General features: G+C 56.0%; 1 protein-coding gene across 12 annotated transcripts in view; it reads right to left on the bottom strand.

Annotated features, from left to right (window-relative positions):
• Nucleotides 1-15,326: 15,326 nt before the first annotated feature.
• The window catches only part of TNS1 (tensin 1), a gene marked incomplete at its 5' end in the record, with an annotated part of 46,756 nt that continues 36,487 nt past the window's right edge, over nucleotides 15,327-25,595 (bottom strand). For 7 of the 12 annotated variants that reach the window (XM_082762879.1, XM_082762880.1, XM_082762876.1 and 4 more), the window contains 13 exons: nucleotides 15,327-16,773; nucleotides 17,392-17,424; nucleotides 17,692-17,760; nucleotides 17,962-18,130; nucleotides 18,209-18,280; nucleotides 18,620-18,697; nucleotides 18,954-19,046; nucleotides 19,426-19,557; nucleotides 19,959-20,045; nucleotides 21,017-21,885; nucleotides 22,002-22,176; nucleotides 24,475-24,510; nucleotides 25,133-25,225. In XM_082762879.1, coding sequence (XP_082619005.1) covers nucleotides 16,629-16,773; nucleotides 17,392-17,424; nucleotides 17,692-17,760; nucleotides 17,962-18,130; nucleotides 18,209-18,280; nucleotides 18,620-18,697; nucleotides 18,954-19,046; nucleotides 19,426-19,557; nucleotides 19,959-20,045; nucleotides 21,017-21,885; nucleotides 22,002-22,176; nucleotides 24,475-24,510; nucleotides 25,133-25,225 — 2,051 coding nt within the window. In that variant the 3' untranslated portion in view covers nucleotides 15,327-16,628. The remainder of the gene's footprint in view (nucleotides 16,774-17,391; nucleotides 17,425-17,691; nucleotides 17,761-17,961; nucleotides 18,131-18,208; nucleotides 18,281-18,619; nucleotides 18,698-18,953; nucleotides 19,047-19,425; nucleotides 19,558-19,958; nucleotides 20,046-21,016; nucleotides 21,886-22,001; nucleotides 22,177-24,474; nucleotides 24,511-25,132; nucleotides 25,226-25,595) is intronic. The other 5 variants (XM_082762874.1, XM_082762873.1, XM_082762875.1 and 2 more) reach the window with 2 other exon arrangements.

The raw sequence follows: 25,595 nt of genomic DNA, 5'->3' as shown, positions 1-25,595 counted from the left end.
GAGGGGACGGGATAATAAATACACGCTCCCATACACATACACACACACATACGTCGGAAAACTTGGCACCCTCCCACCCTCTCCCGTGTTGACTGCCACATGGTCCCCATCAATTTTTGTCAGAGCCAGCCAGCCAGCCACTCGTGGATGCTGACGAGGCAGTTTCAGTAACTGGAGGGACTTCTCTGCTTTCTTCCCCCAGCCTGTAGGATTTGGGTTGGGCTTGTTTTGTTTTGCTCATTTTTTTGTGTTTTGTTTTGTTTTGTTTTTCTTTAAAGGCATCTGCTGCCGGGAGACATGTCACAGCCGTGACTTTGCCAGCTTCCCAGGTACTTCTTGGCTAGGGGGTGCTTCTCTGAAGCTGGGCACCAACAGCTCCTCTTTGTCCTATGTGGGGATGGGATGGGTTTTGAAACAAAGAGGCGAGGTCCTCGCAATACACCACCTCTACCATCCCAAGCATCCCCAGAGGAGACTGAAGGACTCCCAACCATTTTTCCCATATCAGCTATGAGGGAGGACTGCACATGCCATGTACTCCCTCTCTACCTTGATCGTGACTGCTATCCTCACTCTTCCATCCGCAATATCCTTAGCACCTATCCCTCTGTCCTTCCTTTGACACTGATCTTTCTATCATTTCCTGACTGCTAGTTCTCCTTTACACCATGCTGTGCCCTGAAAATGTTGCTTTTACCCATGACCTCGTTATCTTCATTTACATTTACGTCTCGTGATCTTTCCTTAGTTTATAGTGGGGTTTTCAACAATGCCTGAGAAAGTGATGAAAACAAGATTTTCTTCAGCCTTTTGAGCACTTGGAGACACTTCACACCACTTGACTCTGAAGCACCCTTCCCAGTCTGCCAGGAGCCTGCTGTACTGCCTCAGCTCAGGATAAATGGGCTGTGCTCGGCACCTGCCCCCTGAAGGGCTCGCACTTGCCCTGGCCATGCAATCAGATGAAGAGTCTAAGCAGGAAATCCTGATTCCTTTTGCATTAATAACTTGAATCCTTGCCTCCTGGGGACTGTGGAAAGATTTCCCCAAATCTCTTCTTTGTCACTGTATTGATGCAACACTCAAAGACTTTGGTGGGCACTGAGGACACACCTCAGTGTTTGGGATCTCCTCCTGTGAGGCCCTCCTCCCTCCATGTGATGTTTTTAGGACTTACTGTAGGTGATCAGCAGTTTCTGTCTAGAGTTAAAGTCAGGCTTGAATTAATGCAGGTCTCCAGGAAGATATTTGACAGATGTCGATATATTTGCTAATAATTAATGACACAACACGTGCTGCAATGGCCTCTAGGCTAGGCTGGAAGGGCAGAAACTGTGCTCAAGGGAAAGGAGCACAAAAAGAAAAGGAAAAAGAAGGAGGATAGCAGAACCGGGGTGACTGGACTTCCACAGAAGCAGGTCTGAGTGCTAGGGGTGGAGACCTGGTTAGTTCAGGGCCTGCTCTAGGGACAGCAATTGATGGAGGATGCAGGGCTCCCCATGAGACACAGGGGGAGTCCCAGGAGGTTTCATACATGCTTCAGTCTTGTATTTCTCCGTAGGCTGCCCTTGTAATCAAGGAGGCAAGAGAGAGAGGGGGTAGTGCCACCTCCTAGCCAAATAAACCATCTGCTCTGGCTTTGATTGAACGTGTAGGTTGTGGCTGGGGGTTACTGCTACATCTATCCTGGGAATGAAACTTTTCTACCAAGTATCCATGAGTTTTCCTGCACTTTTGAGACAGGGATTCAGACCACTGGTCCCAGCTAGGGTTTTGGACAGGCCATCACACAAGCCACCAGCACGCTGGGAGTCAGGCTTGGGTTGCAGCTTTGGGGTTTGGCTTGATACGTGCTCTCCAGGAACTTCCTCACATGGCTGTCTAAGAAATGCCATTTAAAAAATGTCTCATCGTAATAACACAGAGATGCCGCAGGAACACAGGCACCTTTGCAACTGTGAGGCCTCAATGAGCAGCTCATTCACTGCCAGGTTTGTCTTCTTCCTCTCTACAGCTACCATGCTTCCAATGGACGGGACAACCTGAACCTCTCCTGCATTGCTAGGTCATGTCAGCCCTCGCCATGCAGCCGAAGGAAACCACATTACTCAAGCAGATCCATTTCTTAGAGCTGGAGGCAGCTGAGCTGAGAAGATGCTTCAGGAAATGTGGAGTTCAGTGAGGTCTCGGGCCTGATCGGGGTCACGGGTAGAGTGAAGGCAATTACGAGGAAGTGCTCTGACCACGAGCCCACACGGCCTGTCAGATCCACTAAGAGGCACATCTTCTGACATGAACAGGGATCCTGTTAGTAGAACAGACCCTGAAAAACATCCAAAGCTGATGAACCTTTTCCAAACCACTAGCCTGGGCTCAAGATGCAGCATCATGGGATTTCCCTATACCTATATTATGGTATTGCTCAATTATATGCATTATAATATTTTTATCTCTCCCTCAGAAGCCCTGGGTGTTGATCACGAGTGATGACAAGAGAGTGAGCAAGGACAAACATCAGCTTGGAGCTTGAGACTACAAGCTTTGGGAAGCAGGCTAGGCAGCCTGACCTCACAAAACAAAATATCACCATGTCCAAGGATGTGCAAAGTGAAAGATGAAATAAGGAGCTGGGAGGATCGAGAATCCTTGCGACACTCTGCATTTGGCTTCACTGCTCTGTCACGTCTTAGCTTTGTGACCCACACAGTCTCACTGGGACTACAACTAGAAAAGGAGCTGGAGGGGGAAAGCCATGGAGACCTCATCGATGTGCAGGATTTAGGCAGCTTCCTTGAGCCCTCTGTTGGATTGCTTGCTGTCTTTTCAGGCCAAACTCAGGTGCATCGGCTGTGATTTGAGATGGATGAACATGGCACAGGTTTCTGACAGCCATCTCAAAGAGTCCCAGCGAGTCACCATGGGAAGTGCCATCTCCTGAGAATGGTTCCTGCACTGGAAAGATCTCTGGATCACAGCTGACCTCAACAAATATCATCCACAGGGAAGGAGGCAAAAGGCAAGGAATAATCTGAATTATCAGCTTTGTCAAGCTGATCAAAGGCTGATTGTCCCTGTATCTGCCTGCATCAGAGCTAAACCTCATCACCCGTTTGAAGTCTCACTTTCTGGCCTGCCGGAGAACAGGGGCATGCAGACAGTTGGAAAGGCCTCCAAGCAGAGCGCAGAGAAAGATCTAGAGTTTCACTGCTGGTTGAATGAAATGAGCTGATTTTGCCAGTTGTCGGGCAGCGATCACAGCCCTGACGAATGACAGAATAAACCAAGTTCCTTCCGCAGCCAAATTCCATTGACACCTCCACAGAGCTGGCTTTCACCATCCATCACGACATCTGCTGAGGTCCACGGGAAGGGGAGAGGGTGTAGCTCTCTGTCCCACCCTGGGTTATTTTCACAGCTGGGAAAGGAGGTGGTGAACCTGGATGGGAAGGTTGGAGACTTTTCCAAGGCAGCTCACAAAAGCTGTGAAACCAGAACCAGAGCTTACAAGGCCTCAGATCCCCAGATCAGCAGCTCCAAAAGTGCCCCAGAAAGGAATTTCCCTGGTTCTGCCCAAGCAGGATTTCTCTGCACATGCATAAAATCTCAGAGTACATGAGGAGGACACAGCCTGAGGAGGGACAGGCAGGACAGTAGCCGCAGAAAGACCATGACATGCATGACTTTTCCTTGCCCAGATACAAGACTTTTGGAAAATAACCCAACCAAGCAAGGATGGAGCTATTTTGATTTACATCAGATGACGATGAGTCCCTTGAAAATCAGTTCCAGGTGAGCTGTGTGGAGCTGCCCAGAAGTTGCTCGCTCGTTTCTCCCTCCCTCTGCCTCCACATTCCTCGGTGCCAAAACACGTTGGAGCTGAGGATTCACAGGCCACGCAGAACAGCTCCCCCGGGAGGAGCCGTTCCACACATGCCTTCCCAATCAGCTCTCCCAGCAGAGTGGCAATGTGTAGAAACCAAATTGGTCATCACTGGCAATTGCAGCACTGGACAAAAATAGCAGAAAAAAAAAAATTTCACAATTTCCTGCACATTTTTTTCTGATTGTTCCACAAAAAAAAAAAAAAAAAAAAAAAAAAAAGATGTTGGGTTGTCCAAAAGAGAAGAATGGTTTTAGCAAGCAAAACAACAGTAATCACCTGCTTTGCTAAGTGTTTGCAAATACCATAAACTGTTTTTCTTAGCCAAATATCATTCCTTTCCGCCACCATCAGCCACTTCACCCACTTACTCACTGTGACTAATGGGAGGGGAAAGAAATTGTTGCCCTTTTTTTTTTTTTTTCCAATGGAAAAAAATTAAAATGTTAAAAAAAAAAAAAAAAAAAAAAAAAAAAGGACAATTTTAACTCTCAAACTTTCATTTTAGTTGGAAGTGCTCTCCTTGCCTCTTCTTTGCCCCCCACCCCCCGGATGGGTGACACCGTCCCATCTGTGGCATGAAATCATTTGGCTTTGGTCTCTTAAACATTTAGCAGTAGAAGATAGCATCTAGCTTTATCCTCTCTGGCAAACAGTCGGTGGTGGGACAGGACCTTTAAGTTCAAAACACTTGTCCAAGACAGCCAATGTTCCTGGGCGCATCCTTCATTACATTCTTAATTCTGCTAATTGAGCTATCAAAGCTGTGTTGGAGGGGGGAATTGTTTATATTTATTTCTTTCTGGGTTGGAGACATTGCCAGTAGAGTCTTCAAAATAAGAAAAGAAAAACCCTCTGACTCGCTGCCCAGAAACTCAATCCCAAAAGCCTCCTCCCAACCTCTGTTTACAAAATTATAAGCTTTCTTTGTCCTAACCATTTTCCTGTTACAATAATATTCTTCATCTTCTATCTGACTTTTTTTTTTTTTTTTTTTGGAGCATGGAAAATATGATTTCATTGTGAAAGGATTTCTTATGAATCAATATAGCAAAGAGAACACGGAGATGTTTGCAGTAAATCACCCTTGAAGCAGAGACATGTAGAAAATGAGTTACAAGAACAAGTAGATAATCCCAAGCCATTTCCAGATGGAAGGAGGTTATATTTTCCATACACTGTATCTGGTTTTTGTGTCACAAAACACACCGGTATTTATTTAAAGTTTGTGTGTTTTTTTTCTTGTACCGTAGGGTTATGATTACATGAAACGAGTTTCCAAAAATTACAGAAATTGGCCTCCTTCAGGTTACAAATGGAAGAACTGAGATACTGAGTTCAAACCAGCTAAGGTTTTTGGAGTTAGGAGCCAAGCCCAGCAGCAGAAGGCTGACTTCCACCCAGCGAGGTTCCCTCTGCTGCTGGAACAGCCACGACCAGCACAGAGCTCTGATTTTCCAGTGCTTTGAAACTTGGTTCACCCACTTCTCCCTGGCTGGCAGGGACCACGTTTGGAGCTAGGCAGGTTTGCTTCTCCCCTTCCGTAAAGTGAACTCTGTCATCACCATCTCCTCGGAGAAGGCTTGGCAGGACCGAGCTCCTGGCGACCGGAGGAAGCCGCTGGATCGCTGAGTTCTTGGAAGCACTGGACAGGGAGCAGCCTGTCTGAGCCGTGCACCAAACTGGGTGTTAGGTACCGAGCTGTCCTCCTCAAGGGGGGACATCTGAAAGCCATTTGAAGGGCGTCTGGCTGGAATCAGGGCTGGCTGCTACCCAAGGGACTGAGGCACATCCTCCAAGCAATCCACTCCACCTGAAACCTAGACAGGTAAATTAGGGAGCTACCACATCACCCTTCCGAGAACTCCCTGAGACCTGAGAAGCTGGTGGAAAATCATCCCATGGGCTCCTTGTTTAACTGTGGTTTATGAACGCTGCAAGGCAGCTGAGAAACCAATGGCTGTGGTAGATGCAACCTCAGATGTGCAAGCAAACAAGCAACCTGTGAAGAAATAAATGTAAAAGCAGACTCCTCGAAGCTGAGCCTAGCTGTGGGCAGGCAGCACACAAAACCCCCTGTGCAGACATTTTGGGTGTCATGTTCCAGAAAGGGGAGAGGGCCCCTGAGTTTTACCTCCCGTTAATGCAACGTTCCCAGTAAAACTGTCAACTTCTGCTGACAGTTCTGCTGGGTTGGAGGGGGTCTCCAGACAGTGCCCACGGTCTAATGGTGATCTGACACCTCCTGTGCCCTCACCAGCAGCACAGAGCATTCAGCCCAGCTGCAGGGTGTGCCACGCCAGCCTCTTCCCTTACTCTGTAGATGGAGAGAAATGAGCAAAACGGGGGCTGGATCTGCAGTAAGCCCCCTGGCCATTCCCCTGCTGTGAATTCCTAGTCCTAATTGCACTGACAGCGGGTGGGACCTGCACCTGCTGGAGATCAGGGGTGTCACACTCAGTGCAAGCTCCTGGGGGCACGACAAGAAGCCTCCAGTCCCAACGGGTCACCGAGCAATGGGAATAGCGCAACCAGTGCCAAGACCCCTCTCCATGAGGCTGAGGGGAGACCCTTCACCTTTCCAACAGCTGGGCTGCCAGGGCTCTGTGTGCACTGGCTGACTGCTTGAACCCTTTTATTTTTTTTCTTTTTTTGTTTTTTTTTTTTTCCAGGAAAAGCTGGCACTCCAGTTATCCCAGCGCTCCCCTGCCCTTCAAAACCTGCCTTTCTTCTAGCGTGTCAAATACACCGCTCTATATGAGGAGCAGCAGCAAGCCTGGAAAGCTGGCCTGGGGCCGGGAGAAATGTCAATAGGAGAGGAAGTATCTGTCACACACATACACACACACACACACACACACACGAGGCTCCATCAGCCAAGTCATCTTTGGCCTGCTGCTCCCTCCTCCTGCTCTCATCAGTCCCATCGGTAGGGACCGGCCGACCTCTAGTGGTGTGAGCCCACAGTGCTACCAACAGCACCCAGGAGGCTGGATCCACAGCACAGCACCTTACAAGTGCAGGGTTTTCTCCCCTGAAGAATGCAAGGTCCCACATGGCTGGAGATGTATGGGGAGAAGCAGGAGAAGCTGGCACTGGACCTCCAGAGACAGCAGCAAAGGGATAAAATGGGTGGGAGAGGAACTGGGGGAAACAGCCCCAAGGGCTCGGGTCACCAGCGTTGCCTTGGGACCAACCCCTCAGCATCTCCACCTGGTGCTCCCCAAGGTCTGGTGGCCCTGAGATGACTTTTGGTGAAAATGATGCAGGAGAGAGCAGAGACTGGGTAGCAGGGTGCTGACGCTGGAGGGGGGTTGTAGGCCAAGTGGCCTGGTCATTGGTGTCCTTCATTCTCGTCCTGCACTGCACATGGTCACTCTTCTTCTGCTTGGGCAGCAGTTCCTGGAGTGGCTGCAGAGGGGAAGTCCCCCTGCTTCCCAGCAGTGTGAAGAGGAAAAAAATCCAGGAATGAGTACCAGGGCCCTGTTAAAGCTCACAGATGAGCTCTTTTTCTTGCTGGAGAGTGATCACCCTCTCGCCGGGCTAGGGCTGGAGCCAGGAGCCCTTGGGAACGAGGGACAGACTTTGCTGCAACCCATCAGGCTGAGGTGGAGAGCAGCCTGCTGCCTGAGCAAGGCTGAGGTTTCTCTCACATGGAAGTGTGAGCTATAAAGATGTGTGAAACCCTATCCCCAGCACTATCCATATCAAAGGGTTCAAGGGGGGTCTGCTTTAAAATAGGACCTTGGCACGGGTTCCTGCTTCTCCTCACGTCTTACTGAGCCAACACCGTGCCAAAATGTCAGTTTGGCTGCTCCACATGTCCCAGGCATCCCTGGCATCTCCTGCAAAGCTTTCCGGTGTTCCCAGGGAGATTGCTGCCTCCACCACCAGCCTCTCCCCGCTCCTCTCAGTGAAGGCCCTGAGCTCCATCTCCACAGCCGAGGAGCGAGTCTTGGCTGAGGTGCCAGGAACAAGGACTGGGGACACGCACGTAAAGGTATTTTGAGGACAGCGTTGGCCAAACTGTGGGCTCAACTCAGGTTGTCTCAAAGAGAAGGGACTGCAAAGACTAAATCCTGAGTCACCACAACCATTTTCTCCCACCCCACCCAGGATTTTTTTTCCTTGTTTTTTGCTCATCTGATCTTAGTGCACTTGTAAAATCCCAGCCCGGAGAGGGAGCCCACATGAGCCTTTCCAGATTGCCCCGAGGCTGGTGGATGAAGTTGCCCTGTGCTCTCCCAGCGGGAAGGAGATGCTCAGCAGAGATACCTGGCAGCCCTGAAAAAAATATATATATAAATAAAAATAGTAAATAAAGATCTCTTTAAAACCAAACATGGTTGCCAAGCATCTCCAAAGAAGACAGACCACTCTCACACAAGCCACCCCACAGGCAGCAAGGAGTCTGGACACCCAGTTCCAGCCAGAAATCACTCTTTTCCTCTCCCCCCCTATCTCTGTCAAGCAGCTGCAGTGTGTCCCGGCAGAGCTCTGCTGCAGAGGAGCCGAGGGCGCTGCCGAATTCTTGCTCCGACTCAAACGCCGGCTCCCTGCCGCATGCGGATCTCATTAGAGCCTGGCTCTTCTGGCAAGGGCTCTGTGCACAGTCACGAGAAGCTGCTCACTGGTGACTCGTTTCATCCAGTTGTTGGAGGCTTGAAATAATGAGCTTGCAAATATTGCATTCCTCCCCTTCTCCTTTTCTTTCTTTCTCGCTCTCTTTAAAAAAAAAAAAAAAAATGAGGAATGAAGGGGGAAGTCAAGAGTGGGTAGCACTGGAGGGTGGTGTTAGCAGAGATGGGAGAAAAAAGATCAGAGGGGTGTTTCTGCCCTGCAGTGAGTAGAGATGCCTGTGAGTGTACCTGTGAGTGCCTCACAATGTCCCTTTTTGGGAACTGTCCCAGCTGTCAGGCACCATTACCAGCTCCTCCTATAATTACAGACTTTACAGACTCCCTGACTCAGGGAGGAAAACCAGGAGCAGGACCCCCAGCACCACCACCAGAAAGCTGCCACAAAGCACATGGCACGGCCACACAGCTGTCCCACTGTCCCCAGGACAGGCACATCCCCCCTTCCCTTCAGCCCTTTTTCTCTCCTGAGCGTGTGAATGAGGCTGCCTTGCTAAGACACCCCCCTGATTTCACTTTGCCTGCTGGATAGGTCAGCCCCCTGGGGACTCCTCCGGGCTCCAGCCCTGAACGTGCACCCAGGACCTTGTGTCTGTCCCCTTCATCCCCAATGGCCAAAATTGTCTGCTGGGAGCCGTGGTCCTGCAGGATCCAAGGCTGCATGGTGTTGCTGGAGGGGTGCAAAGGGTCTCACAGGGACATTTTGCTCAGGTGAGAGGCAGGCAGGGTCTGGCAGAGGCTCTGAAGACCATGCAAGCCCGGGGCTAGCACCCTCAAGGTGCCCCTGGGGCTGGGACACGGGGCAAGCTCCAAGCCCCTTGACCCCACCAACACCCAACCCCACCTGCACCTGAGCTTGCCCCAGCACCGCCGAGGAAGAGGAGCAAAATCTGGAGGTGGGCTGCAGGAGGTGAGCTACGGGAGAAGCTAGATGCAGGCGAGGAGGCCTCACCTCCTGCTCGGCCCTCTTTGGGCATGCGTCAGTCCCAGGCCTCCATCACTTGGAGGCACATCCCTGTAGATGGAGCCAGAACCTCACAAGGCAGAAGGACAGACCCGTCCTGCCTTTCTCCAAGGGACAGCCCAGACCTCCTCCAGGCCACCCTGCTCTAGCTCAGCCCCTCTTTCCCCTCCAAGACCTCCAGGGTTTCCACTCCGCTCTCTAAGTAACCCCATCATGGCACACCGGCCCTCTTTGTTCACTATTTAACCCCAAATCCCTTTGTTGCCTTTCTCCGTCCACCGTGGACATGGAGAATGGGAAAGTGCTGCCCCACAGACCTCCCACCAAGCAGCAACACCCCCCCGAGATGATGACCGTGCCCCCATAGCTATTTCTGGGGTGGCTTTTCCCACCCACAGCCCCGTGATGGACCTCCCCAGGCCCTGCTGGGATGGGTGGTGGCACTCAGCCACGGTGTCTCCCGAAGCCATCCTGGTCACCTCCCAGGGAAGGCCACGGGGCATTTTTGGGGTGCTGTGCTGCTCAGCCCCAGTCTGTGTGCCCAGAGGAGCCCCGTGCACTTGGGCAAGGATCCAGTGCCCCTCTGCCCGTGGGCTGTGGTGTCACCATCACTCACATGTGTGCACGCACACATGTGTTGGTGCCAGGGCAGGCTTTCTAGCACCTTCCAGTGAACTCAGCACCCCAAAGCTCCCCAAAGCACCCCAAAAGGTCTTTGGGTCACATCCCAGTTCATCCTGCCCGTGACACCGCAGAGCCTGGGCCAGGCTGGGAAATGGGATGTGGGTGCTTGCAAGGCAAGGATTTGGCATCATCCCTGTGGACAAATCCCTCACCTTCCGTGCTGTGTGTGTTGGGTGGCAAATGCAGGCTCAGGCTGGCAGGGGATGCTTGGCTTCAGGGGTTGCAACAAGAACGGGGACAGACAGGGGCCACTCTTTGCCAAGCAGGGTGAGGACGTGAGCGTGTTTGCCCCAGCCCGAACTTGAGGTTGGCTTTTGCCTGCATTGGATCCTTTCCATCCGTCCCACCCCAGGGATGCTGGCTGGCCCTGGCTTTTGCCCATACACGATGCTGATGGAAAGCTGGACTGTCACACCTTCTGTCCCCTCAGGGTCACTCCTGAGGGGCCCCAGCACGCTTGGTAAGCCTGGGAGAGGGTGAAAGTGAAAGAAGAGGAGACTGCCCCATCCCCACCACTGGCTGCCCGGTGCCTGACCATGTCTCCAAGCAAGCCAGCTGGAAATATGTGCCCCCTGTGAAGGCTTGGTGCCCTGAGCCCACTCATGGCTTCCCAACAGCTCAGCTGTCCAGCATCAAGCTCTCTTCTGGAGGTGGGTGGGTGACAGGGGGGGTTGAGAGCCCTCAGCTCTCCCACAGCCCCTCCAGAACCACTCCCTGGGTGGCCCTGAGCCTCCAGAGCAGGGACTGAAAAGAGAAAAAAAAAAAAATAATAAAAACTTTCTGCTTTAGGTACGTGAAGGAAGGGACTGGATAGGCACAGGGAGAGGCGATGGGGGCTCCTGGCGTGGAGCTGGTGGGACCTGTCCCTGCTGGTGGCACCACTGGCCTGGCCTGGGGACAGCGGCGAGCTGCAGAGAGGGAGCCCCCGAAGCGCCTGCGCTGCACAGCCCGGCGAGGGAGCGCGGGTGGCAGATAAGAACATGTTGAGGAAAAACACAAACCAGAAGCTCCCGAGGAATTTTGGAAAGGAAATGGGGAATTAACTGCAGAAGAAAAGGGGGTGGGTAGGGAGGGGAGGAGGGCAGGCATGGCGTTTTCTGGCTCGCAGCAAGCAGCCTGCCCGTGCCACTTCGGCACCCCTCGGTGCCTCCCGAGGTCCCCCCGAGCAGCCTGGCTCCGGTGCACATCGCCTGGTGCCCACCCACAGCCCCACGGCTGGATTTGGGGGGTCCAGAAAACATCCCCTTTCCTCCCCTTTGCTTTTTTTTTTTTTTTTTTTACCCCTCCCGCCTTTGCGCAAGCCCCCCAGCACGGGGTCCCCTCCGAGCAGCCCCCTCCATCCGCTCCTCGCCCCGCAGCTATTTTGGAGAGAGGCAGGAGGTATTTTTAGTGCTCCCGGCTCCCAGGAGAAGCTCCGAGCCTCTGAGCCGCAGCAGCGCTGGCGCCAGAGAAACTGCCGCTGCTCTGGCTGATATTTCTTGTATAATTAAACTCAATCCATCCCGGGGGCCGGGTCTTGGCCACCAACTCAGCGAGGAGGGGAAGGAGCGGAGCCAGGGAGCTGGGGGCTGAGGGCTCCGCCAGATGCTGGGAATTGCTCCGGCAGCAGCGCGGGAAAAGCCGGGGCTGCAGCTTCGGGGGGGAGTCGCTTTGTTTTAGCAGGCAGGATGGCTCCAAAAGGAGCAGCACGTAGGGTCTGAGGGGCACAGAGCTCGGCCCAAACCATGACCCTGGCAAAGGTGAAAGACCCCCGTGGGGTCGGCAGGGACCAGAGAGCGGCTCGCAGGGGCGCATCATCCATCACCCCCTCGGTGCCTGGGACAACCTGGGACGAAGCAGCGGGATGTGAAGAGCACCCAGTGCTGGCAGGGGCTCCCAGAAAGATGGAGATGTCCCTCATGGCTAACGAAGGCCATAAAGCAGAGCTGGAGCCCTGTAGGCAGCCCTCGGGCTCCCCGGTGAAGCAGCATCTGGAGAGCAGCGGCTGCGGCTAAGGCTGATGTGGAGCAGCACAGCCCCATCTTCCCACACCCACTGCCAGCCCCGAGCCTGCCATCGAGGAATGGGGTGGAGGGGCAGAGCTGTCGGGCTTTTTGTTGTTGGTGGTGGGTTTTTTTGTTTGTTTGTTTCCCCCTGTGCAAAAAGAACAGAGCGTTTCTTCCTGCACTCCCTGAAATTTCAGGATATATCCCCAGCGATGCAGACACCGAGCTGGCATTCCAAGCAACAGTATATTTTATATAACTGATTTTCGTTTTTACCACTTTATAAAGCCATACAATGAACTGCAGAGAATCAGACGTCTGTACAAAGGGGAAGACGAAAGCGGAGTCACATTCACACGCAGACACGGTGCGACCGAAGTCACCTTTACACGCGCGACGACATCATGGGCACAGAGATACAAAATATAACGTATTTTTCCATCTATATAAATACACAGAAATGGGCAAGTCTGAAAGTTTTAAACTGTTCATTAACACTGATTAGCAAATAAATCTGTAACGTTCCCAAAGTAACGAAGACAACAACAGGGGGAAAAAAAAAAAAATAACATACAAAACACGGGATCCGCCAACAGAAACATCGGGTTGCTTCCTTTTTTCTTTTCTTTTTTTTTTTTTTTCCTTTTTAAGGAAAAGAAAAAAAAAAAATAGTAACCCCAAACCAACCTCGCAATTTGCAAAACAAACGAACGAAATCAAACAAGCCCCTGCGGGCTCCTTTGCTGTCTGATCTCCCTGCCTGCTCCAACGGGAAGGTATGACTTTTGCTGATGCTGCCGTCTGGGTTTTTGGGGCAACTGGTTTGTTACCTGCCCGACCTGCTGGGTGGGGATCTGCTCAGCGCCGTCACACTTTGCGCTTCAGCTCGGGCTGCTGAACGGGCTGGAAAAAGAAAAAAAATCAATGCCTGGCGGCTGCAGCCAAATCCAGGTGGGACCTGGGGGCTGGGACAACCCCTGGGGCTGATCCCCCAAAATAGGGATTGGAGGCAGCGAGTTGAATGGGAGCCCTGCTGCAGGTCCCCAGTGCCAGCTCTGCTTGGGGGTCCCCATTTGGGGACAGGCAAGAAGCTGAATCCCACGGGGAGCCTTTGTGAATGGGCAGCAAAAGGGACAGCAAAGGGAGGAGGAGGGGGGGTTCCTCTCCGAAGAACGAACCGACACAAAAAGGGCACGTACAACAAATTTACACAAACAGAAAAAAAAAATTATATATATATATATATATATGGGGAAAAGTGCGTTTTTAAGGATATCTTTGGCAAGAATATATGCAGTTCTTTGTGCAGGAAGGAGGGATGTGTTGGTGTGTGTGTGTGTGAGAGAGATAACATCCGGCTGCTGAACACGGCAGTGTGATTACAACGAAACATATGCTGGGCTTAACTCGCACAAGCTCGGCTCTCAAATACCAGGACTGCATCGAAAAGCCAAAGAAAAACCAAAGAACCTTTTCCGTCCCTTTCATAAGGAAAAATATCACCGCGGTGCTGGGTCCCCGCTGGCCCCAGGCAACGTGAACTGGGGACAGAAAGGGGAGCTGCACCTAAAAACATAACTTTTTTTTAAAAAAAAAGGAGCTAAAAGAAGAAAAGTGCCTTTAAAGGTAGCTGACAAACACCCGGCTACATCATCGGAAGCTCTGTGTTAAAAAAAAAAAACGAGATAACCGTCGGGCGATTTTGTTAGGGTCCGAGGTTGGGATGCGGTGTAAATCTCTGGCTTCAGCGAGTGGGTTAGTGCGGGAGCCGTGAGGTCCCAGCTGGAAGCAGGCGTGATGCTGCCGGCAGGTATCTGCTGTGCTCGACATCTCTGGGGTGCTTTAATCTGCTTCCTTGGACGGGGAGGGAGGGGAGGATGAATGGGAGTTTCAAGCACCGGTTTCCGAGGCAGCAGATTAAAATAAAGTTACAGCATTAGCATCTCTTCTCTTTCTTAGCAGTGAGAAAACGAAGTCTGAAAAATAGAGACTTTCAAAAAATATATATTTATATATCTATAGACACAGTGTTTTCTCTAATTGGTTAACGGCAGGGTGAGGAGATTACGGGTGAGATCGTCTCTCGTCTCGCTTGAATTTCGCAGAAGGAGGGAATCGCTTTTGAAACACCAAAAATAATATATATATATATGAAAAGGTCTCCGCATCCGTGCGGGCAGAGGGGGGAGCCGGGAGGGGGGAGAAAACCCCCCCCCGGCCGCCTTCCCCCCCTTATCCCGCCGCAGTCTCGCACCCAAAATCCCCGCTACGCATCCAACGCTCGCCATACACCAGCCTCCGGCCACGCCGGCCCCCTCCGCGCGCCCACGCCGCTCGCTCTGTCACGCACACACACACGCACACGCACGCGCCCCCGGTCACACGCATGTCACCCGCACGCCCCCCCCGACCACCACCACCAAGTGGGGACCCCCCCACGCCCGACCCCGGCGTTTTGCTTCGCACCTGGTTTGCTTTCAACGTGTTGGGTGTTTTTTTTTTTTCTCCAGGGCTGGGGGGGAAGGCGGATCTAATGGGGGAGATAACGATGCGCGGAAAGCAATATGGCAAAAATAAATATTTTTTGGAGTGTAAATTTAACCTTTGTTCCTCCTTAAAATTCTGTTAGCTTACAGTATTTCGTCGGTATAGCTCCTATATATATTATAGCTATCAAGGCAAGGGTGGTCCGAGGGAGGCGAGCTCGCCGGGGGGACTGCACTACTAAGTTTCTAAATTTTGCCCCCAACAGGCTATCTGGGCCACTTTGCACTGAAACTTCTCCAAAAAAATACTACAAAAATAAAATGCTCTCGGCTTTTGCGCTCACCGTGCTCCTGCCCCGTGCAGAGCTGGAGAATCAGCTGCTGCCCCGCAGCCCCCCGCTCGGAGGGGATGCTCGCAGCCTGGGGCTGGGACCTCTGCTCCCCAAAACCGTGACACCCTGCCTCAAGGGCACAGGGACCCTTGGCCAGCAGCTCGGCTCCCAGCGAGGGCTGGCTCTCATCACACCCCCAGGCAAAGGGAAGAGCCTCAGCTGCTGCAAAACCTGCTGTGCATCGGGGGGCACGAGCCTTTGGCCGTGGGGGAAGGCGGAGGGTGGCTCTCAGAGGACCTGGGGCCTCCCCACCGAGCCAAAGTAGCCCAGCAACTGCTGGTCCATTCCTTTCCTTTCCTTTCCTTTTTTTTTTTTTTTAATATGTTTTCTTCCTTCTTTTTTCTTTTTTTTTTTTTTAACGTGGCCTCCAAAATAAAAATGAGAAAAAGCGCCTGAGTTACTTGTAGTCATTCGCCTTTCGTGCAACTTGAACGTCCATGCAATTTAAAAACTGCTTGCACGTCTCCGAAGAGAGATAGGGCCAGCCACGGGTCCGCTGCTCTGCACAGGAAACTGTGCAAGCATCCGCTATTATTATTATAATTATTATTATTACTACAGTATTTTTCTTTCCTTTTTTTTTTTTTTTTTGTTGTTGTTGTTATGAGAATGTGTGACAGGCCGCAGGATAAGACTGCCAAAGAGGACTGGTGATGGGAGGGAAAAGGGGAAGGCGGGAGAGGAGGTGACTTTCTCCACCAGCCCGGGATGTCCCTGGGGAGCATCCTCCTGCTCCCAGGCGTGGAGCAGCAGGAGCACCCACAGGTTTGGGCTGCCCGGGTACCAGCACCCCAGGAGGCGTGGAGAGGCTGCGGTGCCCCTCTCCAGGTGGATTCGTGCTGCCTCACCTGTGAGCGGTGCTGGAATCAGAGCAGGCTCTGGGCCAGCTGCTGAGGTCAGCCCAAAGCCGAGCTCCCAGGGCGTAAGAGGGTTTGGGATCAAGCCCTCGGATGCCCCAGCGAGGCAGCCAGCAGGTTTCGGGCTCGGCACAGGGGCTGGCAAGACCCTCCGCTGCAGCACGGCAAGGGAATGTTTCCAAGGGCATCTCCTCCGGCGTCCTGCAGACCTGTCCCACATTGCGGCAGGGCGTTACTCCTACGGGTTGCATCAAACACACAGCAGGCATGCGCCGATGAAGCTTCTTCCGTGGCTTTTGCCGGTTTGTTTCTTCTTTTTTTTTTTTCTTTCCAGATAGAAGATATCAGTCATGATCCCGCCTTCGGTCCAGAGCGAGCATCACCGCTCGGTGCAGCCTCAGGACCTGCGATGCCGAAAGCTGGAACACCTCTCACCGCCACCTTCGCCTTGGTCACCTTCCCTGTTTGGCGTGACTTCGTGGCTCTGGTACGTAGGTGCATGGCTTTGATTCCTCTACGTGTGTGTTTGGCTTGTGTTGAGTTTTTAGGGGTTTTGTTCTTTTTTTTTTTTTCTTCTTTTTTTTTTTTGGTTGCTGTTGTTTGCTGTTTTCCTCCAAAATTCCAACCCTTTCCCCCCCCCCCCCCGATTCACTTCCCTCTTCCACAATGCACTTCCTCACGCTCCTTCTCGGATCAGCTCCAAGTCCTTCTCCAAAATTCAAGAATCACCCGCGAGCGCCGGCTCATCTTTTCTGGCCGGAGCCAAGCATGACCCTGGAGACAAAGTTGACGATGGCTGCAGCCGGCTGCTCCGGGTCCAGCTCCGCGAAGAGGTGGCAGACGTTGTCCGTGGTGCTCCCTTGCTTCCTGGCCACGAAGCCGAAGAGCCTGGGTGGGGAGAAGGCGAGAGGTTTGCCAGCGTTCCTCACCCAAAGGACACCACCACCCTCGCCACCCTCCCCATCACCGTCCCCCCAGGGAGGGACCTTGGGGCGCGCAACTGAGCTGGGAAGGCCACGCGGGGACACGGGGCGAGCAGACCCACGCGCTGCCGCCCACAACCCTGGATGAGGCCATGTGGTTATTTCCGTCAGTCTCACCCCCCAGTAAAGAAAATGCCCTTCTTATTTTGTTATTTATTTTTTTTTTTTAATTAGAACATGCAAAACTCCAGTTATAAATACAGGGGAACAGAATGTGAGACAGGCCCAGGCTGCGGCGTTTCTAATTGGAGAGGGGAAATATCCCGGCAGCTGGACATCCTAATAAAAACCCCCTTCGCTAACTCAATGGCTAAAATTAGGGGGAATTAACCCCTGGAACTGGGCACAGCTCCTGGGGCCGTGTTCCCGTGCTTGGGTGAGATGTTCCTGCAGCAAGGAGGCGAGCCCACCCCTCGGGTGACCATGGGGCCACCAGGCACGGTTCTCCTGGGGGTGATGCTCACACAGCGGTGGGACCCACCCCAATAGAGGCCGGGAGGAACCGAGCACAGCAAGCACTTACTTGGCTGGGCCACTGCCGTCAGTTTTAGTCCACCTGCAAGGAGAAGAGGAGGTGTGAGGGACGGTGCCTCCTGCACACCACAGAGACAGGGACCTACGGCTACCTGGTGCATGAAGGTGTTTGGGGACACCAAGAAGTCACCAGAGATGCTGGTGTTTGCCCAGGGTATCCACCAGGACCCTCCATTGCTGCCCTCCTCAGGAGTAAGGGGAGGCAGAGCAAGCAAAGCCCCTGCTCCAAGCAGCCTGGGGGAGGGAAAGGGGCAGGGGACACGCGCTCCCCACACGTTAGGGCACCTACTTTCGTTCCTGGGGGTCCAGGTCGCAGAAGGTGACGGTGTTGAGAGGGTAGTGCCGTCGGAAGAACAACCTGAAACACAAGGCAGGGGTGTTACGGCCAGCGAGCCCCCCACCTCTGCCCACCGCAGCTGCCCCACGGTCCCCTGGGCACCCCAGGACTGCTCCACGCCCAGGCCCACGCCACCCTGGGGACATCCTTCCAGCAGGACACACACACCCGACGTGTGCCCAGGCTTTGGGGACATGGGGAGGTGTTGGGGGGGGCTCTTACTTCCTCTGGTTGTCAGTCAAGGTGATGCCTTGCGCGGAGACTTTGAAGTGGACGATCGTGGCGGTGGGCGTGGGGTCGGCCACCAGCGTCTCGGCCACAGCCTTGGAGATGGCCTGGGGGCCCGTGAGCGACTCCATCTCCACCGAATTGATGAAAAGGACGTTGCAGGCTGGAAAAGGAGAAGCAGACGTGGGGTCAGCCACCTCCCCGGGCCGCATTCGCCTCACTGCAGCCTCTCTCTACTCACCCGCACCCTGTTTGAGAAGGTCTGTGGCCGAGTTGCTGGCGGATGCGGCGTCTTTCTTTTCCTCCATGGGATCTAGAAGAGATGGGACGTTACTGCTGCTCCCTGCTTGGAAACCCAGCGGGCGGTGGGGGCAGACGCACTGTCCCCTTTCCAGCTGCTGAGCATCGTGTGCCAGTGCTGAAGGGGCACCGAGGATAAAGAGCAAAACCCAGCCTGGCTCTCAACCAGCTGAGCACAGGAACCAGCGGGAGGCACAGCCCGTAGCACGGAGAGGAGAGGGATATGTCCCCAAGGGCTGGTCCTGCGGGGAAAACCCAGCCCCGAGCGTGGCTCCTGGCTGGCAGGGAAGCCCCCAGCACACCCGAAGGTGGCAGTCCAATGCCACCTCATGCTGCTGGCCGTGGCTCTTACCTCGGTCAGGAATGACCAGCTTGCAGGGCAGGGCCAAGGGCATGATGGAGTGCTGGTAGACCAGAGCCGAGAGGCAGCCTGGGGAGAGAGGGAGACAGTCAGCACGGAGCCTGCCCTGTCAGGCTGATGCTCTGGGTGGACAGGACCACATGGGGCTCTTCCTGAAGCCCCTGTGCCCACTGGGGCTCGTCTTCACCCTGCCCAGCATCATTTCTTCTCCTCTTCTCGCTCTGCCCCCTGTCTACCCTCCCGGACACCTGATTGCTCTGCTCGGACAGCCCAGCGAAGGCAAGGCTTCCAAAGGGCTGGGTGGGAACCACACCTGGGCACTCACCGAAATTAGGCTCGTTGGGGCATCCTTTTAGTTTCACACCCCGCGGGCTGGTCTCGATGAGGAAATGTCTCACCAGCTCGTTGGTGATGTCTCCTGGGAAGGGATGGGACATCGTCACACCACAGCCACCCTCCTCCTCCTCCCTAGGCCATCCCAAAGCAATCCCCCAGGGAAACCAGTGCTCTGGCTCACCCCCAGCTCGAGGGAGGGCTCTCCACTGGAATCAGACCCTTTGCACTGGGTCCACCCCAAGCCACGGTGCTGGGGGGCCGGGGAGGCTGTGCCAGTTTCACCGTGCCAAAGCCCAGCTGCAGATGCCCCCCAGGGGCTGGCAGGGGCTGGCAGGGAGGGATGCTGCCACATCAGCGCATACTCAAGGGCACGTCTGGCTCAGCAGAGCCGCCTGCCCGCTCGTCCAGGGCTTGAACAATAGCAAGCATCCCGGCGTGGGAAGCAGGAGGGCGCACAATACCTTTCTTGTTCTGCTGCATGACCGTGGGAGGCGGGGAGGCTACTTTCATGGCGAGGCCGTAGGCTCCCCGGAAAGAGTGGCTGTCGCGGATGATGAAAGCCCCCGGCTCCCTGTCCTTCAGCAGCGCGATGGCTGTGGGAGAGAAGGGCAAACCTGAGACCTGGCACAGCCGGAGGCAGCGTGCCCTCCCAAACCAGCGACGTGGGTCAGGACGGGGTGCCCACGCTGGGCACCATGATGTTACCAGCTGGGTCGGGGACTCGAGTGGGTCTGTGGCTAGGAAGGGGCACATCTCACCCTTCTCAGTGCAAGATTTGCGCCCCAAAGGGCACAGCCCCACTGCTCCTGCCCAGCGGGGAGGTTTGGGGAGCCCACATTACACGAGCCAGCAGCTGAGCCAGGCTCCATCCACAGTGCTTCACTCCTAGCCCAGCCCCTAAGGGAAACCCTCGCTAAACCCCACGGAGCTGCAGCGCTCTCAGCCCCAGGCACACCCCAGCTCCCGAGTCCTTCATCCCGTGCCATCTACGCACCTTGCTCCCTGGAGATCTCCGGCTTGTACCAGTACTTGGAAGTGTCCTGCACAAACTTGACGTTGGCACGAGTCTCGGGGCTGATGTCTGCAGGAGGAAAGAAGGAAAGAAATCAAAAGAGGCTGTATCTAAAACCCTGCATGAGTTCTCAGCAAATCCTGCCTGCAGAGCAGCACGGCTGGTTGACCTTGGTACCTTCACCTCCTTTCAGCCCCAGCACGCTGTGTTAACCTCAACCTGCTGCTCGGTACAGGGCCAGGTTGGGCTTCACCTGGAGCGCACGGCATGTACAGCTCACCCTGGGGCCTCAAAGGGCTGGGAAGAGCCCCTCTGCCCCACAGGCAGAGACAAAACAGGGCTTCAACATTTAAAAGGGAGCTGGCCCTTCGCAATCCAGGCTTATGGCTTCGCCCCAGCGCTCCCAGTTCCGAGGTCCCCACTCCCCTGGTGGCTCCCAGCCACCGCGAGTCACGGGGCTGGCACAGGCGCCAGCGAGCCCACAAAGGGCCACCTGCCTGGCAGCCAAACCGGAGAGGCAGCCGGAGCCACGGCTGCCCCGGCGCTTTATTCCCCGGCTCCTATCAGCCCGATCTTGGCGTCACGGAGGCGTCTCGTAACGGGAGCAGGGGGCAGCGCTTCAGGCGCAGCAGCACGCAGGGCACGGCACCCCTTTGGAAACGAGGAGGGGGCACGGAGAGCGGCCGCGGGGGCTCCCCAGGGTGCAAACACCAGGAACGGGGCCAGGAGGTCGGCGCGTCCCCACGGCAGAGAAAAGCCAGGCGGATGCGAGCTGCCTCCGGGAGCTTTGATCTTCCCTGTACACAAATCCCCGCGCTGTTTACACCAGCACGATGGTCCCGGTGCCGAGCCGGTATTTTTCCTGTTTGGATTCACTGGTTTTGAAAAGCAGAAGAAGCAGGAAATGGCCCTAGCCCCGGCAGTGCCGCGGGCTCGCAGACAGACAGGAGTAAATCAGGACACAACCCCTTCCTCGTGGGACGCAGAAGAGAAGGGGACAGGGGGTGGCGAGGAGCCAGGGAGGCGACGGCATCGCTCACCTGGCATGGAAAACTTGGAGAAATCCGGCAGGGTGTGGGAGAAAGCCACGGCGCTGCCGCTGCTGGGGCTGGACATGCCGCTGGAGAGAGGCGAGGAGGCCTTGCCGTTGACGGTGGCGTAGTTGGGCAGGCTGTTGGCGCGCTCCCCGGCCGACATCCGCCTCTTTTCGGGCAGCGCCGGCTGCGGCGTGGGGCTGCCCTGCCGGTAGGCGGCCGAATCCGGCGAGGAGGAGTGCGGCGTGCTGGTGCCCGGGTAGTACGCCGGCGAGACGGGGAAGGACGGCGTGGAAGGAGGCTGGTAGCCGGACGAGCTGCTCTGCCGGGACAACGTCGGGCGCCTCTCCTCCGGGCTGGAGTAGCCGTAAACGGGGCTGCCGGGTGGCACCGCCGCCACCGCCGCTTGGTGCCGGGCAAGGCTTGGGCTCCCTGGTGGCACAGCCAGGTTGCCGTGGGGGGCTACGGCGTGCCGGCCCAGCCCGGGGCTGCCGGGAGCACCGCCGACAGCGGGGTTGACGGCTCTTCGCCCAAATCCAGGGCTGGGAGGCGTGTTGGTAGCCACTGTCCGGTGGAGGGTGCGGGGGCTCCCCGGCAGCGCGTGGACGCCCACCACGTTGACCTGCTGCTGCTGCTGCGGCCGCGTTTGGGGGTCCGGCTGGAAGCCGGCTCGGCCATCGGGGTAGTCGGGGCTGGCGTAGAGCGAGCCCGGGGTGGCCGCTTGGTAGGATGAAGGAGACGGGGTTTGGTAGCTGCTGTGAGCAGAGGGCATCTGGGAGGCGACGGGCGAGCGGTAGGCTGGCTCGGCCGCGGCGTGGGGAGGCGTCACCGTGCCGTGGGGGCTGCCCTCGGAGGGGTAGCTGTGCAGGGAGGCACTGGGGAGAGATGGGGAGAGGAGGATTCAGCCCCACAGCGGTTCCCACAGCTGGCTGGCACCCCTCTTCCACGCACACCGAGGGAAACCGAGGCACGGCACCAGCAGGCTGCTTACCCGTCCACGCTGTGAATGGGGCTGCTGGTGGAGACGGGGCTGGGGGCGGTGAAGGAGTTGCTGAAGGCGCCGTTCCTGGTGGGCACCTCCAGGCCCCCGGGCTGGGCGGCCGGCAGGGTCCCCCCCCTGCCCGTCGTGGCCGTCCGGGCCACCGACTCGACATAGCTCCTGGGCTCTGAGGAGAAAGAGAAAGGGAAAGGGATGAGCTGACAGCTCACACCGCCGGCAACGGCACGGGAACGGGGCCGTGCCCTTATCCCCATTTCAGGGGACACTGCCTCACTCGGTGCCATGCCACAGCTCCCCCCACCCAGCTCTGAATCAGTGTCCCTGCCCAGACAGGACACCACACGGCACACAGCGTGCTCCGTGCTCATCCTCAGCCCCTAAAAATAGAGCCGGCGACACGGCCCAGCCTGCGCTGACTCACGGGGGGACGGAGGGTGACGTCCTGCACAGCCACCTCTCCCAGCCACCTCCAGCAGCGGCGACCAGAGAGCAGCTCCAGCTATTTCCACGGAGCCATCCAACGCCTTCCCCAATCCCTGCTTGGAACTGCAGCCCGTGAGCGCTCCCAACAAAAGCAATTTTCCTTTGGAGCCGCCGAGCTGGCCCGTGCCAGGATCAGCCGTCACCCCAGCCCTCCCTCTTTGCCTCCTCCCTTTCCCCGCGAGTTTCTCCCCCGGTTTTGGTGCAGAGCAGGGGGGAAAATGATGGGATCCATCCCTAGCAATGCTCCCGGAGCACCCCAAGGGAGATTTGCTGGCACACCTTGCAGGTCCCCAGCTCCAAAAGCTCCTTGCAGGGCCGGCTCCAGGCTGGCCGTGCCCGAGGCGGCTCCGCAGCAGTAATTAGCATTACAAACATTATTATTATTATTAGTCATAACAGGCAGGCTCTGGCTATGCCCGCAGGCAAGACGGCCCCGCTGACAGCCAGCAAGGCCAACGCACAGCTCTGTGCTCGGGGCTGCAAGGAAAAAAGACGGTCACGGGTCCCCCCTGAGCCTCGCCACGTCTCTGCGCGAGTATCCCCTCCACCTGCAGACACAGGAATCGATCCCGTGGGGCTGCTCTCGCCGCCCAGCCCTGCTCAACCACCCACCCCAGGAAAGAGCTGAGCCAAAAACAGAGTGAGGACATCAGAGGGGGCCGAGCAGCCGGCCAGACACGGGGTGAGAGCGACAGGGACAAGGCGGTGCCCAAGGGGGACAGCCAGGGCAGCTGCGAGAAACACATCGCCCGCTTGGGCAATTAAATTAATTTCACAGCTACTCACATCTCCCACCCGTCTCCCCACCCCAGCCTAAAATTAGCCAGACAGCACATATGAGTCAGCCTGCAAGAGGTTAAGACCAAAACGGCTGCAAAAATACCGGCCCCTCCTGCAAAGGGGGAGGCTGAAACGGGGCAGGGGCAGGGGCTCGGGGACGAGGGCAGCGGGGGGAGAGCCCACGTGTAAGCACGGACGTGTGCCACCGTGGGCACGTGCTTGAGTGGTTTGGTTCAACATGAGGGGAAAAAAAAGTACTGGGAAGATTCAGGAGGGATTTATTTTTTAGGTTGAAAACTCAGATCTGGCCTCCTGGTGTTTTCTTGGAAGAGGCTGCGGAGACGGGAAGACAGCGGGGGAACGGAGAGGCCGTGAGTCACTGGGGGTGCAAGCGTCCTCCCCAGACAATGCCCACGGACTCTTTGACCAGTTTTGGAGTGGCACAGCCTGCCTGACACATCTCCTGCCTGGGGGATCCCCGTCCCAACCTGGGCACCTCTGGGAGCTCCCAGCGAAGTGGCCCAATGGTCACAGGCATCCCCGATTCCCGTGTGTGGAGCAAACAAATGGGAAACCAGGAGGCTGCTGCCCACGGGTAGGTGCTGTCTGAGCCCTCAGGCTCTCCAAAGCTGGCAATCTGAGCTCCTGAGGGGCTGGTGGGAAGGAGAGGGCTAGGGGGAAAAAGCCTGGTTTTATCCCAGCTTTTCTTCCTCTGGTGTATCCAAGAAGCCATCCCTGAAAAACTGGCTCTGGAAACAGGACGTTTGTGCTGTTTTCCTCAAGCAAACGCTCTCCCCAGCGTTACACAACGTGCAGGCTGGGGTTGTTTGCCTGTTGAGGAACTCCGAGGGAGAAACGCTGACTGGCGGAGCTGCAGGAAGCACAGCAAACACCCAGAGAAGAGCCGTCCTCTCCCTGGGAAGGATCTTGAACAAACAGCTCCCCAACCTGGCCCCGAGGGCCCAAAGTTTCATTAAAGAAGAAAGCAACACCACCCAACGACTGCTAGATAGCAGGAGGCACACGGGGGAGCTGGAGGTGCCCTGTCCCCTGGCCAGGGGACACCCCAGAGCTCGCAGCACCCTATGGGTACCTGGGCACCCACGGCCAGACCAGGGCATCCTCAGGTGCTCCGAGTGCTGGGCACGGAGAGCCAGACGAGCAGGGAAGAGAGAGAGAGAGAAGGAAAAGCCTTCCTTACCTTCCGCAGAGGCAGCTCCCGCCTCCCCTTCTAGCTCTGAGAGACGGAGGGGGGCAGAGATGGAAGAGAGGCGTGAGGCAGAGAGAAAGAGAAATCCGAGTTAAGCAGCTTTGCCTGGCTGGGACGGCGCGCAGAGAGCAAAGGAGAGCCCCACGGCACCCCAGACACCTCCAGCGCCCAACCTGGGCACCCCAGAGGTGACGTCCAGAGCCCAGGCTTGGGGTGGGGACGAGGGAACAGCCCAGCGAGGAGCCAGCATGAAGGGCTGCTCCCAGAAACCCAGCAAGCAACACAAAAAAAAGAAGACAGGGAGTGCTTTATGGGATGGAGAGGGCTCTGGATACTGTTCTGGCTGACAGGCCTGGATGGCGGGGCTGCAAACCCAGCTGCGCTGGGAGGAGAAGGGATGAAAGGAGGAGGAAGGGTGAGGAAGAGCCAGGACCTTGACGTTTTCCAGCCTCCACCACCAGAGAGCCTCCCCTGCTGGGAGGTTGCTCGGCACGTCCCCGTATCCCGATGGGAAGAGCCGAGGTCCCCAAAGCCACCTGGCCAAAGCAGGGAGGCAAAAAGCGCCTCCTCCAGCCACGGGACCCTCCCAAGGGGCTCCTCGCGGATGTCCCCCAAGGAAAACCACCCGCAGCCCCTGCCCTGCACTCACCTCCCACCGGGTGCAGCAGGATCTCGGCCGGGTTATGGGGTTTCAGCCCCAGCGCTGAGAGCGGGGTCTTGGCCAGGCCGGGCGGGGAGCGCACTGTCGGCACCGGGGAGGGAAAGGAGAGCGTTAAAGGGGGGTGAAGCTGCACGAGGGCTGGAGCTGTCGCCGCCCTGGATGCCCCATCCCACCCGCCAGCTGCAGCCGGGGGCTGCCAGGAGGAGGAGATGCCCCCGTTTGAAGCGACACCCCGGGGAGCAGCGCCGGTCCCCATCTCCACCCGAGGACGCACACAGGGCAGCGCACAAGCAGCCTGCCCCGTTTTAGGGTTGGCAGGACGGAAAGTGGGCAATTCCCAGCAGGGCAGGCCCAGCCCCCACCTCTCAAGGTTGTTCCCATAAGGGAACGGTCCCACTGTAGGCACAGAGCCTCCTTCCTCACCCCATTTCCCCCCCAAGCTCTCCCACCC

This window comes from Aythya marila (assembly GCF_965140915.1).
Source record: "Aythya marila genome assembly, chromosome: 6".
NCBI lineage: Eukaryota > Metazoa > Chordata > Aves > Anseriformes > Anatidae > Aythya > Aythya marila.
Note: the sequence above shows the minus strand (reverse complement) of the source record. Positions and strands in the feature narration are given on the sequence as shown.